General features: G+C 38.9%; 1 protein-coding gene across 1 annotated transcript in view; it reads right to left on the reverse strand.

The window, feature by feature from the left end:
- Positions 1-18,714, reverse strand: part of Pla2g4a (phospholipase A2 group IVA) — a 140,126-nt gene that overhangs the window by 99,904 nt on the left and 21,508 nt on the right. The window contains exon 2 of the mRNA XM_006979955.3: positions 11,057-11,156. Coding sequence (XP_006980017.1) covers positions 11,057-11,089 — 33 coding nt within the window. The 5' untranslated portion in view covers positions 11,090-11,156. The remainder of the gene's footprint in view (positions 1-11,056; positions 11,157-18,714) is intronic.

The raw sequence follows: 18,714 nt of genomic DNA on the forward strand, positions 1-18,714 counted from the left end.
GACATCTGCACTGAAATGAAAAATGAACCAAGACATATATGCCTAGGCTTGAAGTAAAACGAAACTTGCCTTGGAAAGTCCAACTTAGGGCATCAAATTTTTCTAAGAGACCTCAAAAGTAATTGTTATAGATGTATGTCTAGAACCCTAGCACACAAGAGATGGAGACAGGAAAATAAAGAGTTCAAGACTAGCCCTAGCTACAAAGTGAGCTTTAGATAGGCAAGTATTCGTGGGATCCTATGTTAGAAAGAAAGAGAAACAGAAAGAGAGAGGAAGGCAAAGAGAGATCACACACATTGAATTCTACAATGTAAACCTGCTTACCTGCCAATGATCTATGCTTATCTATGCCTTTGGACATGTAATAGCATATGAATATTCAATGAATATTCAATGTCTAAAATTCCCTGTAATATGAAACCTATGAGCAATACTTTTATCTATCTCCAGTTTAACTTTTAAGTAGTTGCGAGTATACACACATCAAATGTTTCTTAAAGCACAGAAAAAATATGTTAACATCACAAGGACTTGTTGAGTGTGCATTACATTCTAGCTATTCTATTAGATGCTGATTCTCAGTCTTCCCAAGATCCCTACTGTTGACAACAATGAGGCATCATTATAAATGGTAGACCTTATAAAAATAATATGTATTGTGCTGGGCAATGGTGGCATATGCCTTTAATCCCAGTACTCAGGAGGCAGAGGCAGATGGATCTCTCTGAGTTCGAGGCCAGCCTGGTTTACAGAGCTAGTTCCAGGACAGGTTCCAAAGCTACACAAAGAAACCCTGTTTCAAAAAAAAAAAAGTGTGTATGTGTGTGTGTGTGTGTGTGTGTGTGTGTGTAGATAAATATCTATGTATATATGTATTGTTATAAATTATGTTAGGTTTTAGTATCTTAAATTATTTATTTTATATTTTGTGTATGTGTGAGCATATACCATGTGTATGGGGGTACTCAGAGATGCCATAAGAGGGCATTAGATGCGCTGAAACTGGAGTTATGGGTGGTCGTGAGCTGCCCTGCCTGAATTCTGGGAACCAAACTCAGGTCCTCTGGAAGAGCAGCAAGTGGCCTTACCCACTGAGCCATCTCTCCAGTCCCACGCTTCATCTGGGCTGGGTTCTGACTCGGATGATAGACAGCTGCTTATGGCTTGGGGATGCCGCCAAAGGAAACGACAGTGACTCCACAGCTAACGTTCTCCAAGAGAAACCAGTGACTCAGGACAGTACTAGGCGGCAGCTGGCAGAAAAAGATGCTGCGGTTCTATTGAGATGTCAAATCAAAGCTCCATCTTCTGACTTAGTCACCGAGATTAAGCCTTGCCTGCAGGTCTAGAATTACCTTACTTTGAGTATCTGTCCTCATCCTTAATCTTTTCCATAGTGAGTTAAAATTTACCAAACAATAGGGAAAAAAAAGATAGTGTACTCAGTTGATTCTATACAATTATGTTGACACTGGTAACTAAGACGATTAACAATGAAAAAGACAACCAACTTAGGTCAAGCCAGTGCGATGGTTTGGCTAAATTTAAATGTCTGCTATTAAAAGATCTAAAGCAACTATCCTAAAACTAATCAGATGGAAAAGAAGGTAGATTCTATAGGTAAATAGTGCTTTTCTCTACCTAGACGCCACTTCTTAACTCTAACCAAAACCTACACTGAAGGGTGCCCGTACATTAAGAACAGCAAAGGCGGGCCGGGCGTTGGTGGCGCACGCCTTTAATCCCAGCACTCGGGAGGCAGAGCCAGGCGGATCTTTGTGAGTTCGAGGCCAGCCTGGACTACCAAGTGAGTCCCAGGAAAGGCGCAAAGCTACACAGAGAAACCCTGTCTCGAATAAAAGAAAAAAAAAAAAAAAAAAAAAAAAAAGAACAGCAAAGGCTGCTGGCACGGTGAGGGTGGACAGAATCTCTCGACTGAGCAGAGAGATAGTGATCTTCGATTGGCAGCCAGGGACTCCAAATGATTTCAGAGCTGTTTTAAAAAAAAAAAAAAAAAAAAAAAAAAGGACCGTACCTCCGCCCTGATATTACCCTCACCTTCCTTGGTTATTTTCAGTTTCACTTCCTGATCTTGCAGTTTCACTGTGACAAGTAACTAGTGCAGGGACTGCTCTATCCTTTCCCTATCTGTACACGAAGGGTCAGCATGGTCTCCCTCCAAAGGTAGCACACATTCTCCCGTACATGGTGACACTAAAAATACAACGGATAACTGGGGACCGGGAAGGGCCTGTGAGGATGATGGTAGAAGAGGAGTCAACAGATATGAGCAAGGCATGCTGTCTGGATGTTTGGAAATACAGTGCCAAACTGACTAATGTGAACAATGAATGTGATAACTGAAGGAGAAAAACTCAGTTTAAAAATAAAATCCAGCACTTGAAAGACAGGAACAGAAAGATTGTGAATTCAATATCTGTCACAGCTACACAGTAAATCTGAAGCCAGCCCAGGCTACAGGAGGCTGTTTCACAAAACAAAACACAAAATAGAAAGAAACAACACAATTTGTGCCATAGGGATAACATAGAAAGCCTTCCTGTGTACTAGCAGTCCATTTTAACACGATCCCGGTCATCCAGAAAACAAGCACCCTGGAACGGGCACTAAGTGTGTCCCAGACTGTCAGTTTCTCTAGGCATCTGTTGTGTGACAAAATTTTCCCAGGAAGATGCAACACACATGTTTACTCACCCTAGACAGGGAGACTATGACAGACGTAAGTACAGATGCCGCCACAGATCATCCTGGTGAATCAATGAGTTTTACTGGGGTTACTTACAGGAATAAGAGTGAGGGGTTAGTTACATAGACAGAAATGACTCAAAGACAGCCACATCGCCAAAGCTCACCCCAGCAAGGGTGACAACTAACAAAAGCTGGGAACCTGGAGCACACTGCAGGCCGCTCAACAGGTTGTGGAGAGTGGCCTTTCCAAGTGACTCTAGTCTTAAACCGCCTTCCAGGCAGCTCAGCTGGTTTCAGAGTCTTCTTGGTAGGTTGGCTTATCTGAGAGCCTTTGCAGCTTTTATCGCTTACTCTGGCAGGGAGGGGCAGAGTGAATCTGGTTCGTGTCCTTCCTATGTGCCTCAGTTGGCCTCTTTCAGGCAACTGGGCTGGTTTCTGCTTCTTCCAGGCAGCTAGTCTGGTCTCACCATCTTCTTTACAGCTTTTATTGCTTACTTTGGCATGGAGGGGCCTAAGGAATCTGGTCAGTTTCAGGGACTTTCTGAAGCTATTTTGAGTTGTTTACCTTCCTGGTTTAAGGAGCATCCCTGAAGGTTGGAATGTTTCAGTCTAGAAGGGAACTGTCACACAACAGCTCTGAAAGAGTCAGACCAAGTTCTGTCCTCAAGGAATAACTCTGCACTTCGATTTCTTCAGGATGGTCAGCACAAATTTTGAAGTGATTAGTGGCATGAAGAGGTACGACACCCAGACAAAGAACCAAAGATGGGCCTATCCATTTAACAGTCACACTATATGACTCCTTTAAAAAGAAATCTCAAAAAGTGGAGGTCTTAGAATACAACCACATGGAATGAAACTCATAAAACTGGATGAGATTTTACAAAGAACCAAAGAGAAATTTGAGAAGTAAAAGACTGAAGTTGATAGCCTCAGCCTAGACAGATGGCTCAAAGGTTAAGAAGGCATTCTGCTCTTGCAGAGAACCAGAGTTTGGTTCCCAGCACTGACATCAGGTGGCTCACAACCATCTTTAACTCCAGCTCCAGGTGATCTGACAGCTCTGGCCATCTTGGATACCTGAATTCACATGCACATACCCACACAGACACTCACATAATTAAAAACAAAATTAGAAAGAAAATTTTAACTCTTTGTAATCTATGGATTTCTGAAGTATGTTCTACTGTATAAAAGCAGAAATATGAATAGTAGTTATAATTTCTGCACTTTGCTGCTAAAAGGAGGCTTGTGAGCAGACATGGGCACATGGGGAGAATCATCAACTCGAATGGACCATGTGGCAGTCAATTTAACATGATTTCTAATTTGAATTGGTGGACTCCATAAAGTAGACCACCCTCATCACTGTGGAAGGACATCCATCACCCAATCTGTTGATGGAACTTGAACAGAACATAGAGGTTGCCTTCTTTTTCTAGTTGTACTGCTTGAGCTGAGAAGTCTCATCATCTCCTATAAGATGACTTCTTAGGCTGGGAAGTCTAACACCAACAGCTTCCCCTCATTCTCAAGCCTTGTGATGACTAACCTCAATTGTCAACCTGACACACTAGAATCAGTGGGAGGAGAGTCTCAGTGAGGGACTGTCTAGATCAGGTTGACCGGTGGATGTGTCTGTGGGGATTATGTTAATTGAACGGGAAGACCTGCCTACTGTGGGTGGTACCACTTCCTTATACAACTCTTGGGCACAGGATCCTGAACTGTGTACAAGTGGAAAAAATTCAACGAGCACAAACATGCGTGTATTTATTTATTCTCTCTGCTCTTGACTGTGGATGGGTCTGGCTGCTTCAGTTTCCTCCATGTTTATTTCCCACAATCATGGACTGTTAACCCAGAATTATGAACCCAAACAAGCCTTTTCTCCTTTAACTTGCTTTTGTTACAGTTGTTTATCACAGCAACAGGAAATTAAATTAAGACGGGCCTTTATAATAGCACTGAATTATTATACCTCCACATCTACTGTGTCTCCATCTTGAGAAAGCAAGTGATATGGCTTCTCAGGCTTTGCAACCATGTGGACTCATCCTCAGTATTGTAGTTAGTTAGTCAATAATTCCTATGAGGCCCTGCTGAAGAAGCCCAATACACTAGCCTTCCTATCCCAGACTTTTCTAGATTGTATTTGTGTTCAAAATTAAACTATTTGCCATAATTATCATAATATTTGGGTATAGCTCCATGCTTTGGTAAGTACAATTTAGTCACTTTCATATCTATTTGCCAGTAGCAGGATTCTGGAGTCCCAGAAATAGTCTGCTGGTTTTTTTTTTTTTAAACACTTTAAAAGAAATCACATTATGCACACAGTAATGTATTATTTATGAGAACCCTGTGAGGCAGACACCACGAAGGATACTATTTATACCCTGCATTCCAGATGAGGCAGAGCTCAGTGCTCCTGAGCACGTAACTGGGAACACCAACACTGCCAACAGAACACTAAATCTTGGATTTCATACACGGTATTGGTAGGGTTTTTGTTTTCCTATTACTGTAATGATCTGGAAAAATACCTGTCCACATTCCAGACATCCTGCAGCATCATTTCTAGAGGTCCTTTCTTCATAATAAGTCATGCTAGTACATCTGTGTGGTTGACTGTCTCTAATGAAAGGCTAGCCTTCATTTCTATGAATGTGGGCAGTGGCTGCCTGTTGCTAATATGTGGTAGAAAAAAACTACAAGGGTATGATTAATTTTCTGAGTAAAAAGATGGAAACTTTCATAAAATTGGTTTGGTTTTGTTTTTTGACACAGAGACTCATACTGTGGCCCAGGCTGTCCCGGATCTCAGTATGTAGTCCAAGCTAGCCTTGAACTCATAACAGCCCCCTGTAGTTGGTTTTGTTGGTTTTTTGTTTTGTTTTGTTTTCGACTCTCCAGGAGCCTGCCACCCGGCTCCCAAATAAATCCAAGGAGACTTAGTCTCACTTGTGAATGCCCAGCCTTAGCAGCTTTTCTAACTTAAATTATCCCGCTTCTCTTTACCGTTCTGCCTCTGGGCTTTTTACCTTTCTTTATTCTATATTCTTTCTTCCCTTCTTACTCTGTGGGTGGCTGGGTGGCTGGGTGGCTGGGTGGCTGGGTGGCTGGGTGGCTGGCTTCTGGTATCCTCCTCTCCTTTTCTTGATCCTTGCTGTTTCTCGTTTTTTCTTCTCTGCCTGCCAGCCCCACCTATTTCTTTCTCCTGCCTAGCTATTGGCGGGCTTTCAGCTCTTTATTAGACCAATCAGGTGTTTTACACAGACAAAGTAACACAGCTTTACAGAGTTTCATAAATGCTTTATTGTTGATCTCTCCTTATGAAGTTAATGTTTCTATTGTAACAAAATAATAAAAAAAAAGGCTAAAAGAAATTCTAAAGGCATGAATATCTTCAATATTGAAAAGCACCTTAAAATAACTCTAGGCTAATGGGAAGGTAGTTCTATTGCACATTTATCTCTCTCTGCTCTACTACCATCTCATAAGCCAGCACCACTAAAAGCAAGAGAACGTGGTGGCTGCAAACACCCCATCCGCCCACAGTACTCTCCAACACAGAGGTGTGGTTTTAAAAGCACTATCCTGGGTCCTAGGGCAACCAGACTGTTGGCTTGTTTGGCACCAACTGCTCGTTAAAGGATATCTGGCTTCATTCCCTCTTCCCTTTTAAGCTACTGATGCTCCATATTGAAAGAGTTCAGTGATGCACTTTTAAAAGGTCTTTCTAGTATTGTGGAACACCCCTATAATCTCCACACAGAGACAAAAGGATGAGTGTCTTTTCAAGGTTTGCTTCAGACACACAGTGAGCTTTGAGACAGCCTCAGTTACATAGCAAGACCCTGACCCCAAATTAATTAAGAGAAAAATAATTTCCTGTGAAAACCAGAAGGAGGCATGTTTTCATCTACACATATGCACTCAGAGTTGTCACGATATACACACAGCACCAAGAAAATGGAGAAAACTGTGAATTCATAGTTCTTCACTTAAAAGAGTTATGCACATGCATTTAAGGCCTGCACTCCAGCGTCAGAGGCAAGCAAATCTCTGTGAGTTCAAAGCCAGCCTAGTCTATATAGTAGATTCCAGGCCTGCCAAGGCTACATTAATTAGCAAGACCTCATCTCACACATACATACATACATACATACATACATACATACATACATAAACAAACAAATACATAAATACATAAATAAGAAAAAGAAAATGAAAGATCTCTACAATTCACAAAGACAAATATTGTATTTTTAGTCTCATGTGTGGAATCAGGATTTAATAAAATGCACACAGGAAAGTAGGAGGGGTCTATTTAAAAAGAGGGAGGGAAGAAGCTAACATGTGCTAGGTTTGCCTTTGTGTCCCCAGTGCTGTTGACAGGGATTGCTATACTGCAGTATCCAGTGAATGGTAATGTGTGTGTTTAGAGGTAGAAGGAACCAGATGTGCAAACACTTGAGCTGCAAACTGTATCTAGTGGCCAGCATAAGGACACAGAGCCCTGCTTTCCCTTCTTCCTTGTCTGTTCCAGAGGCCAGATTCTATGAGGAAGTTTGAGAACAACCAGTATGATTACATTATCTGAGAGTTATATAAAAACACCTATCTCTCTGAGGGTGATGGAATGAGAAATAAAAACTAACCCATATTTAAGATATAAGATACTTTTTGGGCTGGAACAGTGGCTTGGTAGTTAAGAGTGTACAAGGTTCTTACAGATGACCAGAGTTCAATCCCTAGACCCACGTTGGCAGCTCACAACCTCCCGTAATGCCAGCTCATGGGAATTCTGACTCCCCTTGCCCCTATGGGCACCTGCACTGAAGTTTACATGCACATCATTAAAAATAATAAATTTCTTTTTTAAAGGTTTAAAAGCAGCTTACTTATGTAGAAAGTAACCCCCCCCCAAAAAAAACTAGCATTGTTTTAATATACAGAACCATGAAGAAAAATAAAATATTGTTTCAGAAAATAAAGATTACAAGCATTTTTGCACAAAAATGTTGATTATTTGCTTTTTAAAAGATAAATGCTTTAAATATATGAAAAAATACAGACTATGTTAAACAAAGAAACAGACAGCAGCCATAATAAAAGATGAAATAAAATTTAAAACAAAATTATTATCATAGATAAAAAGGACTTACTAATGATATAATACCAAATCAATCATAATATATATTTTTATACTATATTTATAAATATAATATATATATATATATTCAAAGTTATATGTGCCAAAAAACACAACTCAAAATATCATAAAGCAAAATTTGGATATGAAACATATTTTACATGTGTATTATTTATCAAAATAGATAATATGCTAGCTGATAATCACATATAAACTTGTTTAAAAATTTTATGGAGTATCAGGAGGCAGAGACAGACAGATCTCTGCTCTACAGAGCAAGTTCTAGGACAGCCAGGGCTACACAAGGAAACTCTGTCTCAAAAAAAAATCTTATATATTTTAAACACTTGAAGTACAAAAATAGCTAAAAAATTATCAAATGTTTGAAAATTTATAAGGACATATCTACATGCCCTATGTGTCAAAGCATAAATCACAGTGAAAATTAAAAATATTATATTAAAATATAACAACTCAAAACTTAGGGGCTAAGGTATATGGTTTTCAAACAATAGAATATTTAATACTCAGTGATCAAAATACAAGAAGAAAAACTAGCAGTATTCACCAATCACAGAAATGGTTAAGCTAGAAATCTAAAAAATTGTCCAAAGGATTAATAGAAATTCAGTGAGGTCTCTGGATGAACAATAATCAATTTTGATTTCATATGAAGACAAAAACTGCTTTTGTTATTGTTCTATTGCTCTGAAGAGACACTATGACCAAGCCAACTCTTATATAACCCCTATGGGGTTTGCTTACAGAGAATGAGTTCATTATCCTCAAGTCAGGAAGCATGGTGGTAGGCACGCATGTGCTGAGAATTTACAACCTGATTCACAGGCAGCAGGCAGAGAGAAAGACTTTGGGCCTGGTTTGAGCTTTTGAAACCTCCACCTCCACGCCCCCAGTGACACACCTCCTCCAACAATGCCACACCTCCAGATCCTTTCTAAACAGTTACACTAAGGACCAAGCTTTCAAACATTTGAACTTATAAGGGTCATTCTCATATGAACCACTACAAAAACTAATTAAAAAATAAAGTTTATAAATATCTTTACAATAACACTAAAATATCAAGAAATATATATGTGTACATAATAAGAATTTGTATACACATAAATACACCAGTATTATATATACTCACACATATGTATATATAAGAATCTTGTATATACATATTATATATATATATATATATATATATGATTCTTACAGAAAACTACAACACATTACTGAATACTTTAAAAATGATCTGAATAAATTTTGTTTTCAGTGAGGTTTGTTGGTTGTTAATAGATTAATAACCTCAGTATTGTCATATCAGCTCTATCTTAATTAATATTGATCTGTAAAGTCATTACAGGAGTGAAGGGAAGTGTGTGTGTGTGTGTGTGTGTGTGTGTGTGTGTGTGTGTGTGTATGCCCATGTTCACTTGACTTGACAAACTGATTCCAAAATTTATGTGACTATTCAAGAGTAAAAATAATAATCATCTTTCATCTTGGAGAAGAAATAAAGAGCTTTATGAGACCATAGATATGAATTTCAAATCTTTGCAACTAGAGTAGTTTAGTAATGGGACAAACACAGACTAATAGACCAATACAAATTAAAAAAATAAATAAATAAATCAAGTGCCACACCTATAACTGTCTAAATTACAGCAAATCCCTACTGCCATACAAAATGCATATGGTGGTTATCAGTAGAATGCATAGTTTGCAATCTATTCAATTAATAAAATAATACATGACAATATATACATGTAGAATTCTAGTCACAACAACATGAATGAATTTCTAAAATATAATATTGAATCCAGATATTTAGAGAAATGTAGCAGGGGAAGCAAAATATACCTATGACATTAGATATACTAGTTTCTTTGAAGAGATTTATGGAGTATAAGAGTCATAAACCAATCTTTGGGTTTACTAATAATGGATATTTTTATTTGGATGATGTTTCCTGGGTGGGATACATATGTAAAGCTGTATTAAGCTTAGCTTAGCAATGTATCTCTAGGAGGAGGGAAAATGAGAGGAAAGGGTGGGAAGAGGGAGAAGAAGAGAAAATTATAAAAGAAAATTAAGAAGTAACCAAAGGAAAGAAAACAAATGAAAAAGAAAGAAATCTCAGGAGAATTTTAAGGAGAGAATGGCCAGCAGAGCTGGGGAGGGAAACAGGCAGAGTTCCGTTGAGTTTAGCACAAGACATAAACACTGTTGAGTGTTACTGTGAAGGAAGGGACAAATGCAGTACTGGGGGAAGAAAAAGGAAGAAGCCATTACAAGAGCTATAATTCATCAATTTCTAATCCAGGCAGGGAAAGAAAGGCTAACTAGGGAAGACTGAACAAGGAAACAGTACTTCCATAAGTAAAAATAGGCTATAGGTTATTCATCAATACTCACAAAGTCTGTCTCCAGTCCATTGAAACCTAACTGAATTCCATGTGCTGAATTCAGCTAGAAAATCGCTCCTTTGTTTTTGTTTGCTTATTTGTTTTGTTTTTTTTTGTTGTTATTTTGATTTAGTTTGTTTTTAATCAAAAGAGAGACTTACGTTTTCAGTGAAATACAGAAAATCACAATGAATAAAATTTGAATTAGTCAACTCTTCACTAAAGATTAGCCAGCCATAGAAGAATTTGTTTAGCATTTCTAGCTAAGTGAAAGTTTATAGAATTGTTTGCCTTGGAGATGCATTCTCATATACAGTCCTAAACTCAGAAATTCATTTGTCCTTTGTCTACAAAGTCACATGCAATTATGCTCTTTGATAAATGTGAAATGCTAATACTTTTTGTTGTTGTTGTTTCATGAATTTTGGTGTTGTTACAGACATTTTGGTTATCTTTTTTCCTAAATCTATTTTTTTCTGAAGATTTACAGCAACCAAAAGACATGATTTTGTTTTATAATGCACCATAGCCAAGTGTAGAACATTATGTTCATGCATATAACATGAATTCAAAGAATAGTTTAAAGTTTCAGATTTACTAGTAACACCAGCAATATAAACACATATTGTGCACAGACACATACAGAACACAAACACATGTGCGCGCGCACGCGCGCACATACACACACACACACACACACACACACACACACACACACACACACACACACGGAACACATCAGCTTCCCTCCCGGAAAGAATACACCACTTACTATAATGTGCTGATAAGGATCTATGAATGACATTTTGGCCCCAGCTGCAGAGATTCGCACACCTCCTAGGTCTTCTCTGGTACTCTAGCTTCTTTAAAGCCTGTAAAACAAATAATCATCATTGTTAAGTTTCATTCTGGACTCAGTCCCAAGATTTAAATCATGGTGACTAGATATAATTGGAAATGAAAGTATACTAGAGTAGATCAGGGGGACTGAGCTCTCTATATATGTGACTAAAAATACGTGCACATCTTGTAGGTGAATGCTAAGCATATTTTGATACTACTGTTTAACTTACATATTTATTTGTTAAATTTTTTTTCAAAAGTTTTATTGTTGCTACTGTTTTGGTTTGTTTCTGTTTGTTAAGTATATGATGAGCCATCTATTGAATTTCAGAAAATTAAAATTATTTTGGGGGGACTGGAAAAATGACTGAGCACTTAACAGCACTGTAGTGCTCTTGCAGAGGACGTGAGTCCACTTCCCAGGACCCACATGCGGCATTTCACAACTACCAGTAGCTCCGACTACAAGACATATGATGCCCTCTTCTGACCTTCATGGCTGTCTACACTCACTATCACAAACACACACTCACACACATTTATGCATAACTGAAAAGAATAGAGCTCTTTCAAAAATATCATGTCATATATAAGTAAATATTACATGTTCTTTACTTTTTCAGTTGGCCAGAATTACATAGATTCACAATAAGATAGTAATCGCTTTTTTACTTTAGGTATTGACTTGCAATTTTAAAAATGCATTCATGCTGAACATGAACTTTGGTAATGGAATTTGAATTTTTTTTCACTTCTAAGCCCCCAGTTTACATGAAAACAGTTAAGTGAAAATATTTTATTTTATTTTATTTTATTTTATTTTATTTTATTTTATTTTATTTTATTTGAAGTATGGTTTCTCTATGTAGCCCTAGCTGTCCTGAAATTTGCTCTGTAGGTCAGGCTGGTCTCGAACTCAAAGATCCACCTCCCAAGTGCTGGGATTAAAAGCATGTGACACCATAAAAAATATTTTAATAGAAAAAAGTACTCTCTGTATTTTTTCCATAATTCATTCATATTAAATTAAGATAAAATTATTCAATGAAGGAGATATGCAGTCTGCTAAGGAAAACAATCATCAACGCTCTTACACTGCTGTGACACCCTGCAAGCAAGATGTGTTCCTTGGTTTAATAGCGGCATGATTGTTATAAGGGTACTCAACTGCTTTCTTCTGATTGGTTCAAAGGCTCCTCCACAGGAGGGAATTTAGACCTGGTACTGTCAAGCTGGCCAAAACTCCATGGTGGGGGAAGTCATAGGTCCTAGGAGGGTGCCTACTCCTGCTGTTTTGCTAAATAGGCATATAAAACCAACTTCTAAATAAAACTACATATTAGTGCTGATCTCAAGCTTTGGCTGACAAGCTTCTTTTTGTATAGGGCAGCATTCTTAATTGGTCAAAGAGTTAAGAATAGCTGACTGTTAAATTCTTAGCCCTAAATGGGTCATCTATATCATCCCTTGATGCTAAGGCTCAGGGAACATTGTGGAAAAGGTAACAGAAAGAATATGAGTGAAGGTTGGGAAACAATATGTGAAACACTGTCCTGAACATGACAGAGCTCTTAAACTTAGAAACTCATAGCAGCAGTGGCTGCTTGCCAATACCAAGCTCATTAATATTTCATCATGGATGGAAAGGGGCTCATAAGATCTGAACTCAATATATAGTTGGGCATGACCTTGAATTCTTGGTTCTTCTATCTCCACCTCCCTAGGGCTGGGATTAAAACAGTGTAGCACCATGCCCAACTTAAACATAACTATATTTATTTTTTTAGTCATGCAGTTTTTACATTTATTTTTTGTGCATGTGACAGACTGTACCTGTGTGTATGTGTGTGTGTGTGTGTGTGTGTGTGTGTGTGTGTGTGTAAATGTACATTGCATGCATGTGGAGATCAGGGGGTGACTCATAGGAATCATTCTTCTATGTGGGTTCCAGGGACCTAATTCATGTTGCCAGGCTTGGAGTCAAGGACATTAACCTATCAAACCATATCACTAGCCCTGCTAATCATACCTGTCTATCAGGCTGAAGATGGATATGGTGTTTTAAATCATTTCAGTCAAAGTGAAGCCAAGCTATCGTTCTGATTTTCTTTCAATAACCCAATATAAAATTGTTGTGGGATTTTGTGTGTGTGTTCATTTTGTTTTACATTGCCCTACTTTAAACTTAAAAGTTTGCTAGGCATGGCAGAACACACATTTCTAGCACTCAGAGGTAGAGGCAAGAGCATCAGGCATTCAAGTCCAATCTAGGCTTCATGAGATTTTGTCTCAACTTTCTCTCCCCACAAAAAGAAAATTTTGATCATAAATGATCCTATCATCAAGCACCTCTGTGTTACAGTTTGAGTATTTGGCTCTACCAAAAATCATTTAGTTTCCAAAGGCCAGGCATAGTAGAACATGCCTATAATCCCAACACTTGGGAGGTAGATATGGTAAAATCAAGAATGCCAGGTCATCTGCTATATGGAGTTTGGAGTCATCCTGGGCTATATGAAACCCTGTATTTAAATTTTTAAAAAGAAGATAAATGTAATTGCTAATGTGGTGGGTTTGAAAGAAAATGGACCCCAAAGGGAATGGTGTAGATGTAACCAACCAGCTTATTAAATAAGAAACACAGAACCAATGTAAAAGAGAAAGCCGAGAGGTCAGAACCCAGAGCTAAAATCTCACCCTTCCTCCTGCGAGCTCCTAGCTTTCCGAAAAAAACAGAGCTATATCCTGTCTGTCCATCTTTTCATAGTATTTTGTTCTGCCTTCTCATTGGTTGTAAACCCAAACACGTGACTGCCTCGTCACTGTCTGTATGTACAGCCCCCCAGGTCTTAAAGGCATATGTCTCCAATGCTGGCTGTATCCCTGAACACACAGAGATCTATGGGATTAAAGGCGTGTGCCACCACCACCACCACCACCACCACCACCACCACCACCACCACCACCACCACCACCACCACACTCTGTCTATGGCTCTAATAGCTCTGACCCCTGGGCAACTTTATTTATTAACATACAATCAAAATCACATTTCAGTACAATTAGAATACCACCACAGAATGGTACTATTAGGAGGTGTGGTTTTGTTGGAGTAGGTATAGCCTTGTTGGAGAAAGTGTGTCACTGTGGGGTTAGACTTTGAGGTTTCCTTTGCTTAAGCTACACCCAGTGTCTCAGACCACTTCCTGTAGCCTGCTGATCTAGATGTAGGCACCTCAGCTCATTTTCCAGCACCATGTCTGCCTGCATGCTGTCATGTCTTGCCTTGATGATGATGTATTGTACCTCTGAACTGTAATCCAGCCCCAATTAAATGTTGCCCTTTTTAAGAGTTGCCAGTCATGGTGCCCCTTCACAGCAATAGAAATCCTAACTAAGACAGCTAATGTCAGAATGTTAGGCTTCTGCCTCAGCTCCTTCCTCTGGGTTCCTGCCTTGAATTCCTGCCCAGGCGTCCCTAGCTGATGAGGTGTAACATGGACTTGGAAGTCAAAGAAACTGTTTTCTCTTCTGGTTGCTTTTGCCCACAGTCTTTATCATACCAATAATAAAGGAAACTAAGACAGTGGTACTAACAGCTGACCTAAGCATTAAAGGGGATAAACTGCATGTAAACTGCACCTCTCTCTCACTCTGCTAGTCAATGTTGATTCATGTTTCTCTGTTTTCCTCTTATAAATTTTCTTAATAAGCTATATATTGCAAACATACCATCAGGATTATTTCTTTGTTGTGCTATGCTCTGCCTCTGCCTTGCCTCTAAGTATTCTTGACACAGCATTTTAAATTGAACAAATTACAGCACTAAAAGACACAGGCAAAATTATACACTCTGGGATAATTTGTGACTCTTGTATTTATGTTATAGCTGTGCATTTCTTGTGTTACAAATTCATTAATTGATAGAATCCTGTTTAGCATTTACAATTACCAGGACTTTGTAAGCTATTGCTATTTTACCTTATTTAAAGTGGCCAATAGTAACACCCAGGTATAGTAATATACATTTGTAATAATAGCACCCAAAATGCTGAGGCAGTACAATCTGCAATTCAAGGTTAACCTGTGCCACACAGTGAATTTCAGGACAGTCTGGGCAACTTAGCCAAATTAAAAAAAAAAAAGTAAAAGTAAATAAAAGCCAACAGGGACTGGTAAGATGGTTTAGTAGTTACAAGGTCTCTGGTCCTCTGCTCTTGCAGTTCCCAGCAGCACAGAGTGTGTCTCATAACCACCTGTAAATACGGCTCAAGGAGATCCAACGCTGTCTTCTGGACTTTTCAAGCACCGGTACTTAAATGTGCACATACTTCCATTCAAACAAAGGTATGCACACATAATTAAAATTTAAAGTAAGACCCAAACAAATAAAATAAAATAAAACATGATCAACATAGTTGACTTGCCATTACAACTGATATTTCTGCACTGATATTTCTGCGAGTTCAAAGTATGTTTACATAAAGAAGAGGAACATCTCCTTATGTACAACACATTGTGAAATATGGAGAAATTGAACTAGTTCCTAATGAGAGGCTTCACACCTACTGAGGAGCATTCATGGTACTGGAAAGCACTGTGTACATTACCAGGGGAGAAAAGAACTCATCACTCAGCTATAAACTGTAGTAGAATATTATTTTAAAGTGTGTTACTTTTGTTTATGTTGCATTTGTTTAACTCTGTGAAGCTGTGTTACTGTGCCTGTGTAAAACACCTGTTGGTCTAATAAAGAACTGGCCAATAGCAAGGCAGGAGAAAGGATAGGCGGGTCTGGCAGGCAGAGAGAATACATAGAAGTAGAAAACTTAGGGGAGATCTAAGATCTAGGAGCCAGAGAAGGAGGAGGACTCCAGGGGTCAACTACCCAGCTACACAGCAAGCCACAGAGTAAGAGTAAGATTAACAGAAGTTAGAGAATGGGAAAAGCCCAGAGGCAAAAGGAAGATGGGATAAGTTAAATTAAGGAAAGCTGCCTTGAAACTAAGCCAAGGCCAGGCAATCATAATTATAATTAAGTATAAGACTCCATGTGTGATTTATTTGGGAGCTGAGTGGTAGGAGCCCACGAAAAAGAGTTAAAAAAAAACCCAACAATAAACCCTGCAACCTCAAACAGTGACCTTCCTGCAAGATATACTGGTCCAACAGTGACACAAATGTTATAGAAGTAACCAACTACTGATTTTAATTGGATTTGAGACCCATCTCTAAGATAGAGCCCATACCTGACACTGTAAAAGTGGAAAAGAACCTGATACTAAATAAGTCATGGGCCCAAACTTCATACTATTATTCTGCTAAATGAACATAGCAATAAAATGACTCCTAATGACACATTACTATACCCATAGATGAGTGCATCACTAAACCCTCATAAGAGAAGCTTCTTCTTATAATAGATGGTAATTAGCACAAGGAACCACAACTGGACAATGTCCAGAGAGCGAGAGACTTTGGGGCACTCAGCCCTCAATGGGATGTCTTCATCAAATATGCAAGGCTCGGGGATCTATGTGGAAGAGAAGGGGGAACAATTGTAGGGGCCAACGGTGGTGGATGACTAAGGAAACAGTGTCTTCCAGATACAACAAGGCTAATACACTTATGAACTCACAGAGACTGTGACAACATACACAACATCTGCACAGGTACAAACAAGACAAAATCCCAGCACTGAGAAGGAGAAGTAGATACAGAGTTCTATGCCTAACCAGGAAGCTATGTGCGATTGATACCTTCTGGGAAAGGGAAATTCATTTTCTCCAATAGAATGACAGCTACACTCCAGGGCAGGCAACATGCCCAGGAATACTTGGCTAACATAAGAAAGACTCGGTGCTTTTATGTGCTTTTTGTTTTGTTTTGTTTTGTTTGGGGTACTTTTTGTCTCACTGGGGTTTTTGTTGTTATAGTGGACAGGATCCATATTGGAATCTATGAAAGCAAAGAGGGTTATGACTGGTATTCCCACCAAAATTGTTCATGTTAAAAACTTTAGGTGGGCTGTGAAGAAGTTCAGTAATAGAATGTTTGCCTAGCATGTGTGTAGCCAGCGGACTTCTATAGTGACTTCCATTCATAAACTGAAGCCTTAGAAAAATATGAACATTTCTCTGTGGACATCTGTTCATTCATGCAATAGCTGTATCATTGGTACAAGCTTCTGCTAGGCACTAGGACGCAGTGAACAAGACAGAGCTCATGCCTCCCAGGAAACCTAGATATTGTAGAGGTAGCAAAGAATGTAGTTCTGTGTGACACCTACTGTTTCTGTTACTGAAATCAGTGTCACTTCCTAGGATTGGCGTCTTTTGTTGGAAAGGCATGCAACACTACATTCTTTGCTACTGCCACAATCTCTACATTCTGATTTGACCAGCAAATGAGTCTTTCATACTTACTTACTGCAAGCTAAAACAGGAAACCCTTTTTCTGCCATACTATAACATACATGTGTACATGGATATATAAAAATGTACATGGAAGCAGGGTTAACGTGATACTTTCACTAAGAACAAAGCACACTATTTGTATTGCCTCACTTGATTAAGTGCTAAGAGCAGGCCACCAAATTGATTTCATGACTCAACACAGTTAGACCGATCTAAAAGACTTCAAGATTAAGTTTTCATCTACTTCCTCATTCTATGCCATCTCTATCCTCTTTTCTATTCCTAACTATATAGGTTTTCTTTACTTTCTTCAAATGTAGGCTGCTCTCTTGGATGCGAAGCTCTAACCTACCTCTTTCATTCAACCACTTATTTAACAACTATTCAAATACAACATTCAGCTACTGTCTATCAATCATATTCCAAAGTCCTAGGGGCAAAACGACAATTGAGCTAGCAAGTCATCTCTGTAGGGACTTCTATTCTGCAGAGCAATCAGAAAATAAGTGATACAAGAGGAGCAAGAGTCTCCCAAAGCTAGGCTCTGGAAAGGGGCTGGCCACAGAGGGCAAAGAAGTAGGCTTAGAATATAATGTTCGCAACAGGCATGTAGAGGAAGTGAGAGGAGTCCTGTATCTGGTAAGCAAAAACCAAAGCAAACGCGGTTGATGGTGAGGTTAGAAAGCAAGCAGGGCCACATCCTGAAGGCCTCTGTTTTACAGCACTTGTGCACCAGCTAAACTAGACCCAAGCTTCAGAGCTCGGCTTCAAGGTCACTGCCATGGGGAAACTTTCTGCGACCTTCAGAGCATGTTGGATTTTGTTTGTATTTGTCAAGCCTTTCATTTCCTTTCCAACATGTCTGCTTCACTCCAGGAACTAAAGACAGACGTATAAAGTCAGTGACCGTGTGTACCTTGTCTGTGCAGCTCTTCTGTGTGCAAGCATGGTGCCTACAACACAGCAGGTTGAAGATAAAGATGTGTTTAATGGCTAGATATGTGATGGACAGAACTAGGAACAAGGCCAAGTGCATCCATAAAGGAAGTTCTCACAATAACAGTTTTCAGTGTTCCTCTTGTTCATGCTTAACTATATTTAAACGGCAAACAATACTATAAATGAGTCTCTACTTTAAAAAATAAAAAGAGGAACAAGTAAAATTCCACAC

This window comes from Peromyscus maniculatus, chromosome 11 (genome assembly GCF_049852395.1).
Source record: "Peromyscus maniculatus bairdii isolate BWxNUB_F1_BW_parent chromosome 11, HU_Pman_BW_mat_3.1, whole genome shotgun sequence".
Lineage (NCBI taxonomy): Eukaryota > Metazoa > Chordata > Mammalia > Rodentia > Cricetidae > Peromyscus > Peromyscus maniculatus.